Source organism: Branchiostoma floridae, unplaced genomic scaffold (genome assembly GCF_000003815.2).
Source record: "Branchiostoma floridae strain S238N-H82 unplaced genomic scaffold, Bfl_VNyyK Sc7u5tJ_1336, whole genome shotgun sequence".
Lineage (NCBI taxonomy): Eukaryota > Metazoa > Chordata > Leptocardii > Amphioxiformes > Branchiostomatidae > Branchiostoma > Branchiostoma floridae.
Window position 1 is genome coordinate 242,381 of NW_023365701.1, and position 18,762 is coordinate 261,142.

Sequence of the window (18,762 nt, forward strand, 5' to 3'; positions counted from 1 at the left end):
ATGGAGATAAGTAAAACAAAATAAATCTTTAAAAGTCAAAATCCCACAATTTTCGGTGTATAGGGGCAGTGCCCATCCTCGTTTCTATCGCCCTTAGGCCACACAGGCGGAATAGAAGACAGCTGAACCATGTAAACCGATATCAAGGTTTATTAGTTACGAAATTAGGAATTTCTTAACAGTAGACATTTTCGATATCAAATATTTCGAAGATTGTCCCCTTTTTTGATCACATATGTGAACGTTGATTAATCATGAAAATGAGCGTTTCCTTCATAAATGTAGCAGTGAGACATTTTTGATATCAAATATTTTGAAAATTCTTCTTGTTACATGTAGTTAGGAATATTTTTAGTTGTAAGATTAGGTGTTTCTTCAATATCACACATCTTTAATACCGATTATTTTCATTGATATGTACACTATATTTATAGCAAACACTTTCAATAGTGACAAAGACATTTCAAAATCATGTCAACTTTCGTCTGTTCCAGAAAACACGATTGAAACACAAACTAACCTATTGAATCTTGATAATGGCTCTTGATTATTAATATATTCACATATCTAAGCGGTAAATATGCAAGCATTAGAAGTCGAAGTTCAGTTATCGAACAAGCTATATCAATTGCATCGAGGACAAAGTATACCTTTTCTTGAAAATATGAATTCTTTTGCGTATTGTATGTGATGTATATGCCATATCATCTGCTCTCCCGTTGAGACGTAAGCATGCATTTGCATAACGAAAGCATGTTACATGTACTGCTGGAATATAACCCTCTAAAAGAGTTTACCTGTATGAAAATATTACATTCCGCTATTATAGCATATTCACTGAGACAGAAACATTTTTGCTGACGACTTATGACAAGGCTCTTTCAGAATTACGTTACATTGACTTTTTGTCTCTTTCAGACGATGAAAGGACGTTTCTTACATTGTAGCACGAGATAAAATTCTCAATACAGTCTGTTACTCACTGACATATTCAAGTTAATCATTAGATATTCAAACACAAAAAATTGAAATACCGATATCTTAACAGCTATTTACAATCGCGTCAAGATCAAAAATACATTGTTGATATCTTTCCTTTCAAGCATAACATGTAATCTGTTTTCTTACTGATATCTAAGCACATAACAGACTAAGTATGTATTTATAAAGAAAGCTTGGTGTGTTCTACTGAACAGTAGCATGTTAAAAAGATGTTATGTTACAATTTTAGGACCATATATCCGTGCACAAAATAAAGCGCTTACCAACAAGCTTTCGATCAGTCCTCTGATCCTTCTCACAGAGCCTAAGTCACATATCCGGAACGGTAGTGTGATGTCAGCAAAGGGTCAAAGGTGCTTGGCAGTCGGTATGATGTTGTAGACAGAGCTATATCTACCTTTATGAAAATATCATATTCAGCTTAATATGTTTTCTGTCGAAACCCGGATACCTCTGTCAAGGTTAAAAAGGCCGCTTGTTCAGCTTCAAACACTACGAAATATTATCAATTGGTCAATACTAGCCTACTAATCTTGTATCAGTGACCACTTTTTGGTAGTCTCTTGGATATGTCGATATGATAATCGCATTGTCTTCATTCAGACTTATGTCTATAGTCCATGTTCCTCAAGCCCCTTGTGCGATCACTAGTCTATAGACAGATTCACTATATCCCATTGCTACTGACTGTATTTATCAAATTGAATGTTTATCAATATTTCCCATTTAGGGTTAGAAAATTTATCTTAAGATAAGTATCAATGCATTATTAAGAATCCTGTCTATACTGGCCACCTGTCTTTCACGATTTGATCACGTCTTCATCACGTGATTTTACATCGCGCCAGCCTGACGATTCAGCGGTTCGGTGCTGATGACCTCCACCCGGTCAGACCTGGTCCCCTTGATGTCCGCGTGGTCGTCGTCCTTAGATGACCCCGGCTCGGCTCCACCAATCACAGCGCAGCCCTCGGGAGGATTGAGGAGCCTGTCGCCATTGGCTCCGCCCTGGAGGACCGGCATGACTTGACGAGCAGACAGGGCTGGAACGGACAGAGAACACGATCAGGGGATTTACTTGTGAAGGATGGTCATCCAGGAATGGACCGATCCCGGAGCCCTACCCCCTGTTCGATCATGGTTCTATTTCGAACACCTCCGTCAAAAATAGCTATTTCTTGACGGAGGTGTTCGATATAGAATAGGGAATTCTATCTGTTCGATATGGCGTTCGACAGGATCGGTCCATTATCAGGGGAGCTCATCTGTGTCGCTAGCAATCATTTTCAACTTTCTTCCAACACAAAGGTGATATATGTTTTAGTACAATGACAGTTGATTTAGTTGTAAAGAATAGTCATCCAGGAATGAAAAATGTATATTGGAATCTCATCTGTGTCGGTTGTAATCATAGTGCAATGCTAAACGTTCTTCCAACACAAAAGTATACAGTACTATAACGTTACACAGATCAAAGTTTCAACGACCACTGTCGCCTTCTTCAGGATCAGTACTGAAAATTGATCATGCAGAATGAATCCTGAAGAAGGCGACAATGGTGGTACAAAATCTGATATGTGTATAACTTTGTGTTGGGAGAAAGTTTAGCATTGTACTAAAATGTATCCTTATACAATTTATACCACACGACATATTTTCTTAGAAATAACTGGCGTTTCACAGAACGTTCGGCGTCATTCTGCAGTGATCTTCAGAGACCGATATCTAGTTCAAGTTTCGAATCGTGTTGTATAATTGTCTCCCCTTTTCCTGGAGATTTAATGTTTTACATTATAAAGTACATTATTCTATTTTAATGAGAACATTTTGCAGTTGTTTATTCAAACATAACAAAGAATGTCACTTTGGTCATTTGTTCCAAAAGTAGCGCTCAATTTTCGTAAAAACAGGATCTCTGACGGCGCCGTCTCACACGTCTGTTATTTCTAACAGAAACGGGCCACGTCAGTTGATTTGCAATTGAGTTGATTTGATTTATGCATAGATCCAGGGCAACCCAAATGGCCACAGGACTACCCCTTATGACTTAACAATATACAATATACAATACCAGTGGTTACAAGGCACATGTTAAAAAGGTGTTTGCAAATAGCAAGACTTAGGAACTACGTTTCTATTTTTAAACTTAGAATTCACAAAGCTATTTTGATGGGGAAAAGGGCTGGGGCACTATCCTTACAAGCAATAAACATCTATGGTTAGTATTAACGCTTAAAGTCTACCTAAAAGCTACCTAGCATTACTACTTATTAAAGCTATACAGTACAGCACTGTCCACAGTTTGAAGGAGCTGGCAGCTTGCTTGCTGGGTAGCTGGCCGGGTGAATGGCGGGTTGGTTTTGTTACCTAGATTACACACTTTTTGATGCAGAGAAGGCCTGGGATACTATCCTTACAAGCGATATCTATGATTAAAGTTAAAGTTAACATCTACCTAAAATCTACCTAGCATTACTATATATCAAAGCTATGCAGTACAACATTGTCCACAGTTTGAAGGAGCTGGTAGCTTGCTGGATTGCTGGGCGGGTCACGACTGAGGGTCGGTTAGTACTAAGATTGGAAAGAAATCTTTTGGCAGGACAAGGGCTGACGCTAAAATCTAAAAGCTACCTAGCATTACTGTATATCAAAGCTATGCAGTACAACATTGTCCACAGTTTGAAGGAGCTGGCAGCTTGCTGGATTGCTGGGCGGGTCACTAAAGAGGCGGGTAGGTTAGTACTGAGTACGCAGGTTGCTGGGCGGGTCACGACCGAGGGTCGGTTAGTACTTACAGTCCGAGAGTGTTCGTTACTTCCGCCCACAGGAGAACAGAAGAGACACTGAAACAAGGTATCATAAAAGTGCTGACCCACAGTTCAATCTTAAACATACTGCTCCATCAGAAAGTCACAAGGGTCTAGTTTAATAGTAAACAGGGAAGGAAAAATGGCCTGCCCTTAAGCTATCACGAATAAACAAATATTCAAACAAACAAACAGCAAACGAAAAGACAGAGGTTTGTCCACTTCAAATTTGTAGCACAGCTGATGGTTCTGTATCTGTATCTGTATCTGTATCTATATAGCCGGTATAACCGCCCTTCGGCGTAACACACCAGGGTCCCAGGTAAGGGGGCATATTGTCAGGGCAAGTTGGCGGGAAGGCCGATCTGAACGAACTTGACCAAACTGGAAAAGACGCTATCTGTTCCTTTTAACCAAAGAGTCTTCAAAATTTGACAAAACTTTACACGGAAAGAAACATTTTCAAGGATGTTGAGTAGGCACTACAGTGGGGACTAGCTGTGAGTAGTAGTACATTTAAGCCCACCTTTACCAGTTTCTGTTACACATGTATATCCATTCTCATTGTGAATACCAGACCACAGATCCTATGTCTTTTCTTACCCCCAAATCACAGGACAACTCCACAGTGATCTGAACGAACTTGACCAAACTGGAAAAGACGCTACCTGTTCCTTTTAACCAAAGAGTCTTCAAAATTTGACAAAACTTTACACGGAAAGAAACATTTTCAAGGATGTTGAGTAGGCACTACAGTGGGGACTAGCTGTGAGTAGTAGTACATTTAAACCAAATAACAGAAAGATTTTTAGGAGGTTAAGAAGGGCACCACACGACTCACATCTGTTCTACCACCACCACCAACACTTCTATCTATACCTTCATATACAGATTCGTATTATTTTCTATATGGCATGCAAGCTATTAAGACGAACTAGTTTCGACGCACCACGTGCAAGAGGACGTGTGAGTAAGTGAGTGAGGGAGTGATTAAGTGAGTGAGTGAGTGTGAGTGAGTGAGTGAGTGAGTGAGTGAGTGAGTGAGTGAGTGAGTGAGTGAGTGAGTGAGTGAGTGAGTGAGTGAGTGAGTGAGTGAGTGGTTTCGACGGGGGCGTCTTAGTCAAATGGTCACCAAAATGTCAGTCTTGAACAAATACAAATACTAAGAATCTAGTGACTTACCAACCTAAAGAAACTATTCACCGATATCGCTACATGTGTAAGAAAGGAGCCAATTGGCGCCATGGCATGGCTGTTTGGCCCTACTTGAATCCCCCACTGTTACACTTGACAATTTAATGCATTTTAGCCATTTGAATGGATGGACTAAATAAAGAATTGTATCCAAAAGTATCCAAAAGCATCAGCACTTACCCAGCGGCATGACCCTGTTGGCATGGAACACCTTGGGGAAGGCCTTCTTGAACCTCTTGCGGAAGTTCTCCCCCATAAAGGCGTAGATGATCGGGTTGATGGAGGAGTTGGCGTAGCTCAGGCACAGCGCAGCCACCTTAAATGCAACCAGAATGTAGGGAAGTCAGCGTTTTAAGCTAAGGGCACAACCCGCCGGACGTGCAATTTGTCCGTAAGTTTTTTGTTTTGTTTTGGGAGGCCACGTCCGCCACGTATTTCTGAAAATTCAGGCTGTACAGGGCAGCTACAACTACTACTTCTTCAACTACTATCACTTCTTCTACTACTACTACTTCTACTACTACTACTTCTACTACTACTACTACTACTACTAACTGCTGCTGCTGCTACAACTACTACTACTACTGAGGTATGTCCAGAAATGGGGTAAATGTACGAAGTTTGTGTGTACGAACTTGTACGAACTTGTACGAAGTTCAAGGTAGATATAGACCGTAATCGGTAAACTTCGGAAGTTTTAAGTGACGTCATCTAAGTTCGTACAGGTAGGCAGGGTTGGTGTACGATGTACGATGTACGGAGTTAACAAATCTAAGTTCGTACAGGTAGGCAGGGTTGGTGTACGATGTACGATGTACGGAGTTAACAAATCTAAGTTCGTACAGGTAGGCAGGGTTGGTGTACGATGTAGATTGTACGGAGTTAACAAATCTAAGTTAGTACAGGTAGGCAGGGTTGGTGTACGATGTACGATGTACGGAGTTAACAAATCTAAGTTCGTACATTAGGTCCGCCCCATGTACGAACTTAGCATAACCCACAAAATATAAAACATTTTAACTTCGTACATCGTACTCCGTACATTAGGTCCGCCCCATGTACGAACTTAGCGTAGCTACGTCACAGATAATTGTCGACGTTTCCCGAACTTTGCCGACAGCGGTTGTCGGAAGTTGTCGGAAGCTAGAAATTGTCGGAAATTACGTGTGACGTAGGCTGATCCAAACTTCGTACATTTCACCCATTTCTGGACATGTATGCTACTACTACTGCTACTACTACTACTACCAATACCACTACTACTACTACCACTACTACTACTACTACTCTGACCTTGACCCCGAACATGACCCATGTCTCCGGGAAGTCGTCGTCCAGCAGGACCCACAGGTTGATGATGTGGTTGGGCGCCCAGCAGATGGTGAAGATCACCACGACGGCAACCACCATGCGGCACACCTGCAGTCACACGGGGTCGCAGGGCAGAGGTCACTAATTGAACTCGGGTACAGAAGGCCCATCTATAGCCATCTAAAGTCATTTTCGTAAGAATTGTTGCCATTTCGACTTTGGACGTTTAAGATAGTTTGGGGTGTTTGAAGGTCAAAGGTCACCAATACTTGTTTAAAGTATGAAACCAAATACATTTATCTTAGCATGGATCCCTTTGCATGCTGGGAGGCACAGTGCACTATAGGTATCACTGGGGGTAAGAACACCAGTACCATGACAACACAGACTTATGTCAATGTTTTTTGTACCCATAATCAAAGAGTGAATGTTTCATAGCTCAAAACAACAACTGAGATGAAATTTTGAAAAAAAAAAAAAAAAAAAAAAACGGTCCGTTCGCCCACCTTGCGTTTGCGCATCAGTGCCCTATGCTGGTTGGACGTCACGAGCGGCTGGGAGGCGGATTTCTTCCAGAGCCGGTGGAAGACATGCGCACTGGTGAAGGTGCACACGGCCAGGGGGATGACGAAACACAGCACCACCATGATTACCCAGTACGCCTTGCGCCAGTTCTGGTTAGACCAATGCTGAAGAAGACGAAAATAGCCATGCAATTCAGATTACAATTCAAGAAAATCATTCTAAGTCTGTTACCAACCAGTTTACGTATAAAAAAAAGCCTTATTTGTTAGAAAAACAGCACCCCACATGATGAAATGCCAATGAATTAGCTTGAAAAATAAGACAAACTCAATTGCATTATAGAAAAAAATTACTTCCAACACTTTACTTCCAACACTGAATTAAACTATGGAGACCTACCCCTCCACTACACGTACATCTAGACTTTCAGAACATCGCTTTTATATTGTTACATTTATCACATAGTAGGTATGCAATAGATATGGAAATGTAACCTTACTATTGGGACAAAGATAGAGGAATGTTTATAGCTAAACCTTCATCAACAAAAGTCAATGTGAAAAAGAATCATTGGTGTTAGAACACTAATCTGGGGACTGATGTAATCCAAGACAAATAAACAAGATATAATCATTTTTACATCAGTGCTGTAGAAAATACAAACTCATCACGACAAAGGTCTGGACATGTTTATTGCTAAACCTAACATCCACAAAAGCAATGTGAAGTAAGAATCATAATTGGCCAAGCACTTTTGACCCTTTTCTGATGTCACACTTCCGTTCCGGATGTGTGACTTAGGCTCTGGGTCATTTCAACTTGAGAAGGATCAGAGGACTGATCGAAAGCTTGTTGGTAAGCGCTTTATTTTGTGTACGGATATATGGTCTTACAATTGTACATAATGGTCTTAAACATGCTAATCTGAAAAATATCATAATACAAGACAAATCCTAATGTTCCTCACATCAGTGCAGTAGGTGCGGGGTCCTTGGAAGTTGCCCTCCCACTGCTGATAGGCCACCGCCACGGGAGAGGCCAGCACAAACGCCGCTGTGGAGTGGGAGGGGGTAACGGTATTGTCAGAAACGTCGATGTACGTTAGACATCCAGGTAATAAGATACGCAAAAAAGCAGTTACTCAAACTACTGGATATGATTTTAGAAACGGTCACGTGACACGTGTCACTGACGTATCACAGTGTCAGGGATAGTGAATACTATCTAAAACGTTTCCAAAATCATATCCAGTTGCTTAAGTAACTGCTATTTGGATTATTGTCTATATTCCAAAGAGCACGAGGTATAATCGGAAAACCGCTTTCTAAAGACCTGCAATACAGCAGCACTGACGACTACGATTGCATGCTATGAGAACATTAGTTCAGCACCAAGGGCAGGGATCACTATTACACAACAGGAAAAAATCGGAAAACTGTAGGGCAATATGACATTATTAAGTAGCTAATATGAATCAATCACGAGCCTTCCTATCGATTATACAGCCATAATTTCATAATTTCATAGTTGCCCATAATAAACCACTGCGTGACCGAGGCAACCAAGGGTCAGGGAACCTTTTAGATGACGTAACTTCCCATAAGACAGCGTTGACCAGGAAAGCCGTGCGAGGGGTACGGTAGTACATGGAGCCGATGGGGTGGATGATTGCGTAGTAATGGTCAAGGCTAAGGGCTGCCATTTTATTTACCTTACCTGCTCATGATAAACCGCCGAGTGAGCGAAGTGAACAAGGGTTCATGACGTACCTGCCCACACGACGGCGTTGACCAGGAAAGCCGTGCGGGGGGTCCGGTAGTACATGGAGCCAATGGGGGTGAATGATAGCCTAGTAACGGTCAAGGCTAAAGGCTGCCATTTTATTTACCTTACCTGCCCCGAATAAACCACCGAGTGAGCGAAGTGAACTAGATGACGTACCTGCCCACACCACAGCGTTGACCAGGAAAGCCGTGCGGGGGGTCCGGTAGTACATGGAGCCGATGGGGTGGATGATAGCGTAGTAACGGTCAAGGCTAAGGGCTGCCATTTTATTTACCTTACATGCCCCAAATAAACCACCGAGTGAGCGAAGTGAACAAGGGTTCATGACGTACCTGCCCATACCACAGCGTTGACCAGGAAAGCCGTGCGGGGGGTCCGGTAGTACATGGAGCCGATGGGGTGGATGATAGCGTAGTAACGGTCAAGGCTAAGGGCTGCCATTTTATTTACCTTACATGCCCCAAATAAACCACCGAGTGAGCGAAGTGAACAAGGGTTCATGACGTACCTGCCCATACGACAGCGTTGACCAGGAAAGCCGTGCGGGGGGTCCGGTAGTACATGGAGCCGATGGGGTGGATGATAGCGTAGTAACGGTCAAGGCTAAGGGCTGCCATTTTATTTACCTTACCTGCCCATAATAAACCACCGAGTGAGCGAAGTGAACAAGGGTTCATGGCGTACCTGCCCATACCACGGCGTTGACCAGGAAAGCCGTGCGGGGGGTCCGGTAGTACATGGAGCCGATGGGGTGGATGATGGCGTAGTAACGGTCAAGGCTAAGGGCTGCCAAGGTCAGCCCCGTGGCCGTGAACGTGACCTGGGGTCGAGAGGAAACAGTCATGTTACCTTGGAGATGTACAGTGTTCAGTAATCGTTGATTTCATTGTTATCAAGAACTCATCGACTCCTGAATAGCTTTATGTATATTATGTATTTAAGTGTGATTGCTCTGGGGTTTCTCTGTCTGTCATATGATATTGTAGTGATGTACTTCATACATAGGACCACAGCAATGTGAAGCTAATTGTGTATCCAAATAAGTCAAATTTTATAGTTAACAGAGAGTTTGGGATGCTATCAATGCGGTAGCTAAAAGGGTGGTCCGAGTGGTCTCCCATTCATACGTGTGCGTCCTTAGCTCTCAGATATTCAATTGATTTAAAGTGACATACATATCCGTGAATCGAAGCTGAAAAGTTCTGACCCTTTTCTTAAGCAAATAGTCATTATAAAAAGCTTTTAAAAAACGTTTACAACCTCCGATCGACAGAAACTCGGATCACAATCTCTACCCTAATGTATGCAAGTGCCCAGTCTGGCATGCATAAAAGGACGAGCCCTTACCTGCATGAAATAAAAGACGAACTTGCACATGAAGCTGCCGAACATCCAGTCGTTGGTGGCGAAGATGATGGCGGTGAAGGGCACGCAGCACAGGAGGAAGGACAGGTCCACCACGGCCAGGTTCAGCAGGTAGTAATTCGTCACGGTCTTCATCTGGCCGTACCTAGCCGTGGATAAATAAGACTCATTCATGTAATGTTCTTGAAAATAAAACTCAACTTATCCCTTGCTGTACTCTAGGGCCTCGGTTACTTCTACAATTACTAAGATAAGAAAGCAGTTTATGATACTTTTTAAACCCCGACGTTCCTAATCCAAGGTGAACACTCTACCTAATTTAGGCTGTGGTTTATGCTACCGTCGCAATTGCACCACGGTGCCCGTAGGAATTGTAGCCCCGGCCGGGTCCCGAAGCTACAAACTTGTCCTGGTGGACTGTCGGTCGTGGTTACCTTTCGGTGTGCTCACGATTACCGTATGCCGTCCTTTTGTTACTACTTTAACCCGTAGTTAAAATCAACCCTGGCCCGGTTACGCCCCTCCCAAAAAAAGAAAATGACATAAAAGATACCCCAGGGTGTCCTCCGAGGCGAAGTAGGGGTCGTACACCAAAAGTGCAAAAGAAAAAAGCATGTTAACTACCCGTCGGGTCCCTCTTTTCCACGCAATTGTGGCCAAGGCTTTACGGTCCATAGTTAAGAGCATTTAGCACTAGACCACGCACTTACCTGGCGATGACGTAGATGACCAGGCCATTTCCGGTCACGCCCACCAGCGTGATGATGGAGAAGACAAGCGGCACCACCCATGCCTCCACCCCGAGCTGGAGCGGCTTCACAACGGCCTCTGCCGGTTCTGTCAGAAACAGCAACAAAAGACAGAGTGATAATGGAGAAGAAAAAACAGTATCAGTCAGGACCAAAGCAATGATAGTGAATGAGGTGTAGTTGAAGAAGAAGTGGCACTTTTTTATATTTACTTTTGGACAGACGAGAACAATGTGGCACTGCACTCATTATAATGACTCAAGTTAGTAACTTATTTTAGCAGTGCCACATACACAGTACAGACAGAAGGTAAAGGTAGTCTTTTACCTCCCCGGCCGAAGTCAGATACCCATTTTGACACCTGGGTGAAGTGGGGAAGGTCGTGTTAAGTGCACAACGTCGGGGGCACGGCGAGTATTTAACTCGGGACCTCTAGATTCCAATCCGAGCGCTTTACTAGTTACGTAACAGCCCCAAGTGGCTCTTATAAGGGAAGATGAAGTTAGAGACATGTCGGTCCATCGATTTTTTTCCTGCTGTACGTGTGAAGTACTCAATCGAACCTGTCTAGAGTGACCACCGAAAGGGGCTTAATGAAAAAGGTCACAGTAGATATCTCATGTGGACACTACAGAATCGATGCTCAATTCTTCACGCTTAATGGATTTATGAACAGTATGGGTCCTCGATGTATTACTTGTACTATAGTATAGTATAGTGCTGGTGACTTTCACTATTGATGAAATCATGGATGTTATTTGGACCGCGTTCTCCTCACAGATGCAGAATTTACAACACAATCATGATTTACAACGAATCCTCAATATAGTAGTGGCGACTTCCACGAAAGGTGTTGAATATTTCAACAATTGGTAAACGCAAATCAATTCTCCGTCTCTAGAAATAGCCCTTGCTGTTAACACTTTATCTCTCTTTCCCTTCGTGAATATAAGGTTAAACCGACTCGATTACATGGCAGCTAACCGCGCTCGCATCGATTTTCGTTCGTGTCCAAAATAAAAGTTTGCGTCCATACTGTAGATCATGCGAAGGAGCTGCAATACGAGCAAATACATTCTGCCAATTGTACAACAATCTCAGAAAAAGGATACCGTAAATGCATTTAAGTCCGCGGAGATTTAAATTCGCGGTAACAGGAAAAAAGACTTTTTGCGGTGGTTTTAAGTTCGAGGTAGCACCTTGCACTGTGGTCTATCTCTTACTGCTATGGAACATAAAACCACTGCGAACATGTCTGCATTTACACTAAAGAGCGAGGTCTTCCAAGGTTGAAGAAGAAGATGTGAAAGGAGAGACAGTTTTGGAGTACACCGAGGATTTCATCTATATACTGTAAATAGAAACTTTCGCGGTAGTTTAATGTTCACGGTTTTCTCGGTGACCGCTTCAACGCGGACTTAAACCACCGCGAAAATTTTTCCATGGTAGTAAGAGACTACAGTGCATGGTGCTACCGCGAATCAAAACCACCGCGAAAGTCCTTTTTCCTGCTACCGCAAAATTAAATCCCTGCAAACTTAAATGCATTTACAGTAATGAAATCAGAACGGCCTAATGAACAGCACGTTGGCTACAGACACGCAGGAAATAAATCTTGTTATCAGAATAGAACCTAGGTAACGTTGACAACATTTCCTGTTTTGGAGTATACCGCGGATTTCATCTACATGTATATAACCAACCCAGCAGGGCCTAACGCACGCAGGAAATAACTCTTGTTATCAAGATAATCAGATGTTTAGGAAGCTAGGTAACGTTGACAACATTTGTTGTTTTGGATTACGCCGAGGATTTCATCTACATGTATATAACCAAACCAGCAGGGCCTAACGCACGCAGGAAATAACTCTTGTTATCAAGATAATCAGATGTTTAGGAAGCTAGGTAACGTTGACAACATTTGTTGTTTTGGATTACGCCGAGGATTTCATCTACATGTATATAACCAAACCAGCAGGGCCTAACGCACGCAGGAAATAACTCTTGTTATCAAGATAATCAGATGTTTAGGAAGCTAGGAACGTTGACAACGTTTGATGATTAAGAACCATGCATATAGATAGCTACATAGAATAGACACTTGTTACTTTTTACTGTCCCTGCCCTTGCAATTAGCCTACGGGCATGAATTTGCAAATAAAGAAATTTAATTTATTAAGGTTGATTTACCTGGTATACCTGGCGGCGTGCTCTGAGTGACGTTTGACGTCACGAACGAGTCCAGCTCCCACGTCGCGTTGTCAGGAAGACTGATCGTCAGGTTAGGGTCCGCCATCATCGATTAGACACAGCGCTTAGAGAGGGAGAGTAGAACAGAGAGACCCAGTTTTTACTTCGTGCTATGAATTCTTCATATGCAACTTGGTCCTCCAACCTATGAGCGTTTAGCAGCCCACCACTGTAAACCAATTGCTCCTACAAAGAAAGACCTAGTTTTACGTCGTGTCTTTTTCCTGTCCATCCTGTTGACAAATCCATAATCGGTTAGCGGTCAGCACGGCAAAGACTGCACGCCTACAAAGAGAGATTAGAACACAGAGATCCTGTTTGACTTCATGCTATAGATCCTTCATATGCAACTCGGCCCCCCAACCCATGAGCGTTTGATAGCCCAGCACAGTTCGGCCATCGCTTCCACAAAGACAAAATTTCCGAAAGACCTCGTTTCAGGTCGTGTCTTTCTTCCTATCCATCATGGTTACAAACCGACCATTGGTTAGAGTCCGCACAGCACAGACACCGCGGCTACAGGGAAAGATTAGAACAGGAAGATCCAGTTTTACTTCGTGCTATAAATTCTTCATACGCAAACTTGGTCCCCGACCCATCGGCGTTTGATAGCCTAGCACAGTTCGGCCATCGCTCCTACAAGGGCAATGTTGCAGGAAGACCTCGTTTTAGGTCGTGTCTTTCTTTGAAGCTTCCTGTCCAACCTGGTGAAAACCTTTTCATGGGTCAGTGGTCCCTCAGAGAGAAGGAACAGCTATGCTTCATATGCATCTTGGTAATCAAGCCATCAGCGTTTAGTAGCCTAGTATAGTAAAGCCATCGCTTTAACATATATAGAGAGGCCAAGCTTTAGGTTGCATCTTTCTTCGAAGCTTCCTTTAATGGGTCAGTGGTTCGTCAGAGAGAATGTACCTACCTGTAGAGAGAAATTAAATCAGACCTAGTTTTACTTTATGTCATTTATCATCTCTAACCTGTTCACGAACCGATAATCGTTTGGTGGTCCCCCAGAGAAATGTCACTGCGTTTGTGAATAAAGATTTAAACAGAGAGACCAAACGTTGATATTGATTCGTATGCATTATTCATATTAAGCCTGGTGACCAACCGATCATCGGTTGCATGGTCAAGCCACCGCGCCTGCTGGATGTAAACAGAAAAGACCTAGTTTGACGTTATGTCATCATTCTTCTATAACCTGGTCACGGATCGATAATCGTTTGGTGGTCCCGCAGAGAAATGTCACTCCGTTTGTGAATAAAGATTTGAAAACAGAGAGACCAAACGTTAATATTGATGCGTTTTCGTTCTTCATATTCGGCCTGGTGACCAACTGATCATCGGTTGCATGGTCAAGCCACCGGCCTGCGGAGGTGGATTAAAACAGAAAAGACCTAGTCTTATGGCATGTGGTTTGTGAAGAAAGATTTAAACAGAAGAGAGACTTAATGTTAATATTGATTTGTGTTCATTATTCATCTTCAGCCTGGTGACCAACCGATCATCAGTTATAGGTCCCGCATGGTCAAGCCACCGCGCCTGCGGAGGTAGATCGATATAGCTTTAATCAGAAAAGACCTAGTTTTCTGTCATTCCATTCTTCACCTTTAACCTTTTGAGTTGTGAACAAACCACCAGTGGTCCAATGCAGCAAAGCCACGAAGTTTGGGAATATTTTTTAGATTTAAATTGAGAGAACTAGTTTTACTTCGTGTCCATCGTTAATTTGAAACCTGGCCACCAACCCATGACCGTTTAGGCCTACGTCACATTTTCGAGCTTGATCCCTGAACTAACTGAATGGCATTTCTATTACTACAGAAATAGATTTTTGAGGGCGAAGACCCACGCCCAAAAATTTCTTACTATGTAGGTCCGGTGAAATTTTGAAATTCGAACGCCCTCAATCACCATTCCCTGTATTTGCAGGGGCAAATTTTGCCAGTAAACTAGCTAGGTGTAATGGAATTTCCATTAGTAAAAAATACACAAGGTATGAATTACGGTAAAATCCGGCTAGCTTCTACGCAATAAGTTAAATTGACGGGGCCAATTTCGCTCGACGCCGAATGCACCGCGATGGCGTTCTACGTTGAATTTGAGCGGGACACGCTACGAATTACGTAGAAGTAAAACCGCCGATTACGCTCTACGGAAAATGGCATTGGGCCCCAGAAAGATTATATCAGAGACCCAGCGTTAGTACATGTATAATTAGTGTCCATCGCTATATGAAACCTGGCCACCAAAACATCATCGCCAGAGGTCCATTAAGGTGAAACCACCTCACCTACAAAGTCAAAGAAAGAGCTAAAAAGACCGCGTTACCTCCGGGTTAAACATGGAGGTATTGTTTGGAGTGTGCCTGTCTGTGTTTCTGTTTGCGTATCCTGATGTTTTTTGTCAGCATAAATTAAGAACCTTAGGATGGACTGTGATGATATTTGGGATGTAGGTATGTCTTGGAAAGCAGACCTTCATGGTCATGGTCAATTTTTGGCATCCTGTCGCCATTCCTTGTTACTACAACTGGACTACTGTAAATATATTTACGTTCGCGGGGATTTAATTTCGCGGTAGCGGGAAAATGATGGACTTTTCGCGGTGGTTTTAAGTTCGCGGTAGCACCATGCACTGTAGTCTCTTACTGCCAAGGAAAATGTTCGCAGTGTAAATTCTGACTTTACTTATTGTAGAGCGCAGCTCAAACTCAACTAGTTCTAACTGGTTACAAGCTCATATCGTAAAACTGGCCCAAGATCTCCCCTCTTCGTTAAAAACCCCATCGGGCTTTCATTCTTCCAACCACGCTAATTCTGACTTCACTTATTGTAGAGCGCAGCTCAAAATCAACTAGTTCTAACACCAAAAAGTAGTTACTCAAGCAACTGGATATGGTTGTGGAAACGGTAAGACGTTTCGGATAGAACCCACTATCCTTCGTCAGTGACACCAAAACCATATCCAGTTGCTTGAGTCACTACTTTTTGGTGCATCTTATTACCTGGATGTCTAACCTACATAGACGTGACTAGTACAAGCTCATAGCGTAAATCCGGCCCGCTGTCTCTCCTCTTCGTTAAAAACCCAATCGGGCTTTCATTTTTCCAACCACGCTCGCATTTTTGTGACAGCTACCGGTCTTCTGGTGCAACAGCCGTCAGAACCGGTAATTAGCTGTGACAACTTGGTGCGTAGTCGGAAAATCAAAACGTACGGAGGGGTTTTGAAACTGCGGCTTAGCTAAAGTCTCGTCGGCATTAAGTCGTTTTTGTCACATCTTTGTCTCCAGGTGGCACAGCCGTCAGAAACATGTTATTGGCTGCCAATTAAAAAAATGTCTGTGACAACTTGGTGCGCAGTTGGAAAATCAAAACATACGGAGGGGTTTTGAAACTGCGGCTTAGTCTCGTCGGCATTAAGTCGTTTTTGTCGCATCTTTGTCTCCAGGTGGCACAGCCGTCAGAAACATGTTATTGGCTGCCAATTAAAAAAATGTCTGTGACAACTTGGTGCGCAGTCGGAAAATCAAAACGTACGGAGGGGTTTTGGAACAGCGGCTTAGCTAAAGTCTCATCGGCATTAAGTCGTTTCTGTCGCATTTTTCCACACTCATTGATCACAAAGTAACAATACTCGAAGGCCACACGAGGGATAATAAATTGAACAACACCTCTTCTTTCGAATACTCGAAGGCCCTTTCAAGTGTGCGGGTTTCATGAGGAAGAATGAATCTCTTGTCTCTAAGTCAGATATCACGAGGACTTCAAGTGAGGACTATAATTCTACTCTCCATTAAGTTGTTTCTGTCGCATTTTTCCTCACTCATTGATCACAAAGTAACAATACTCGAAGGCCATACGAGGAAGAATGAATAGAACAACACCTTTTCCCTCTAATACCCGGGGGTCACTCCAAGTGTGCTGGTTACATGAGGCAGAATGAATGGGACAACATCTCTTCTGTCTAAGTCAGATATCACGATCAACTTCAAGTGAGGACTATAATTCTACTCTCCATTAAGTTGTTTTTGTCGCATATTTTTTACTCATTGATCACAAAGTAACAATACCCGAAGGCCACATGAGGCAGAATGGATGGGACACCATCTCTTCATGTGAGGACTAAAGTCTAGTCTCCAAGCAGAAATTTGTGGGGAAGGGTGGAGCATTTTGCTACATGCCTTAATTTCTTTCCGAACACGGAGTGCCAACAAAAAGGGGATATATAATAAAAAAATTAAAAAGGTCACAATCTTCCCCGCAAACCATTTCTTGGTTAGCATTTGCCAAGACTGCTCGGGAACATTCCCTTCTTCATTTTTTTTCCACATATACCTCCACACAGAGAGCGGGCGAGATATCAGTATCCAGACAGTCAGTAATAAATCTCTATGGGTCAGGGCCAGGCCACGTCATTTGGGCAGCCGAAAGTTTGCTGGCCATCGTATTCACATCCAACAATTCATCTTCATCCTTCTCGGTCAATTTTCTTGCTATCTTCGTAAAACAGCTGTAGTCTTTAGCCTCCTTTACCGGCCTCTCTGTGGGTATTGGCATATGTATCATGAACAAAGCATGCGAGATTTTCAACCGTGAAGGTTTTGATGCAGGGAAACTTGTAGCCTACCCACAGCTGCAGCCTTTAGGTTTTGAGCCACTTGCATCACCGGGGTAATGGCTAACCTACATAGGGATGATTTAGTGTTTGGAAACAGCTGTTTCAGTCGTGCTTGTTTCATGTTCTTTCTTCCGGAGGGAGTTGAGTTGTTTTCCCTGACTGGAGTCAACACATCGATAAGCTTGTGCGTCAGCTATTGAAGTATTAACGCTTCAAAAGTCTTAAGTGTGCCTTTGAAGGTTGTAATTGCATCGCTAAGGGATGTAACAAGCGGGTCAGATCCTCAAACGTTTCTTGAGAGCCTTGTCTTTCTTTCTTTCTTTGTTTCTTTCATGCCTTCCTACTTTCTTATTTCTAGACGCAGAGAAGAAAAAAAAGTTATGCAAACTCTATCAGATGCTAAATAGCAACGTTGTCAGAAGAGCGGCGATGATGTGAAACTGGCTCTTCTTGTTGAATCTATCTGTGCATTCTTAATGGCGCCAGCGTGGATATGCAAGGAGGACAAGGCATCTCAAATGTACCAAATAATCGGCATCCAAAGGCCCTAGGGCATAAAGGGTTACATGCGCATTTAAACACTCGAATCTAGGCCATAGATAATTGATCTTCCGACCAGATTCTGCAGGCAATGAGAGGCCCTAAGGACTGTATGGTCTCTGGTATCGGCGAACCGTTTCAAACTCTATTTGTCAAGAAGGGCTGATGGGCTTTGGATCAATACAATGAAACAACTGGGCTGAAGTGGGGTGTCCATGTTAACAAAATAACAACCAAGGCTAAACAGACATTGGGAGTAATCAAACGCAACTTTTGGGCATGCCCAGCCAGGGTAAAATCACTTGCATACACGTCACTGGTAAGACCTAACCTTGAATATGCTGCAACAGTATGGGACCCGTATACAAAGAAAGACAAAGATAAACTGGAAAGGGTACAGAACCAAGCTGCCAGATTCTGCACAAACAACTACAACAGGGATTCTAATGTTACCAAAATGAAAACAGATTTGCAGTGGATGTCACTTGAAGACAGAAGAAAAATATCCAGCCTTTCCATGATGTTCACAATGACCAATAAAATGGTGGACGTACCAACAGATAAGTATCTAATACCAGTTCAAAAAAGAACAAGAAACAGTCATGCCTTCA

General features: G+C 42.9%; 1 protein-coding gene across 1 annotated transcript in view; it reads right to left on the bottom strand.

The window, feature by feature from the left end:
- Positions 1-931: 931 nt before the first annotated feature.
- Positions 932-18,762, bottom strand: part of LOC118407379 (G-protein coupled receptor 54-like) — a 34,859-nt gene continuing 17,028 nt past the window's right edge. Inside the window, exons 2-10 of the mRNA XM_035807847.1 lie at positions 12,932-13,056; positions 10,703-10,829; positions 9,975-10,137; positions 9,312-9,447; positions 7,786-7,895; positions 6,824-7,039; positions 6,300-6,425; positions 5,187-5,322; positions 932-2,045 (exon numbers count right to left, since the gene is read on the bottom strand). Coding sequence (XP_035663740.1) covers positions 1,837-2,045; positions 5,187-5,322; positions 6,300-6,425; positions 6,824-7,039; positions 7,786-7,895; positions 9,312-9,447; positions 9,975-10,137; positions 10,703-10,829; positions 12,932-13,040 — 1,332 coding nt within the window. The 5' untranslated portion in view covers positions 13,041-13,056 and the 3' untranslated portion in view covers positions 932-1,836. The remainder of the gene's footprint in view (positions 2,046-5,186; positions 5,323-6,299; positions 6,426-6,823; positions 7,040-7,785; positions 7,896-9,311; positions 9,448-9,974; positions 10,138-10,702; positions 10,830-12,931; positions 13,057-18,762) is intronic.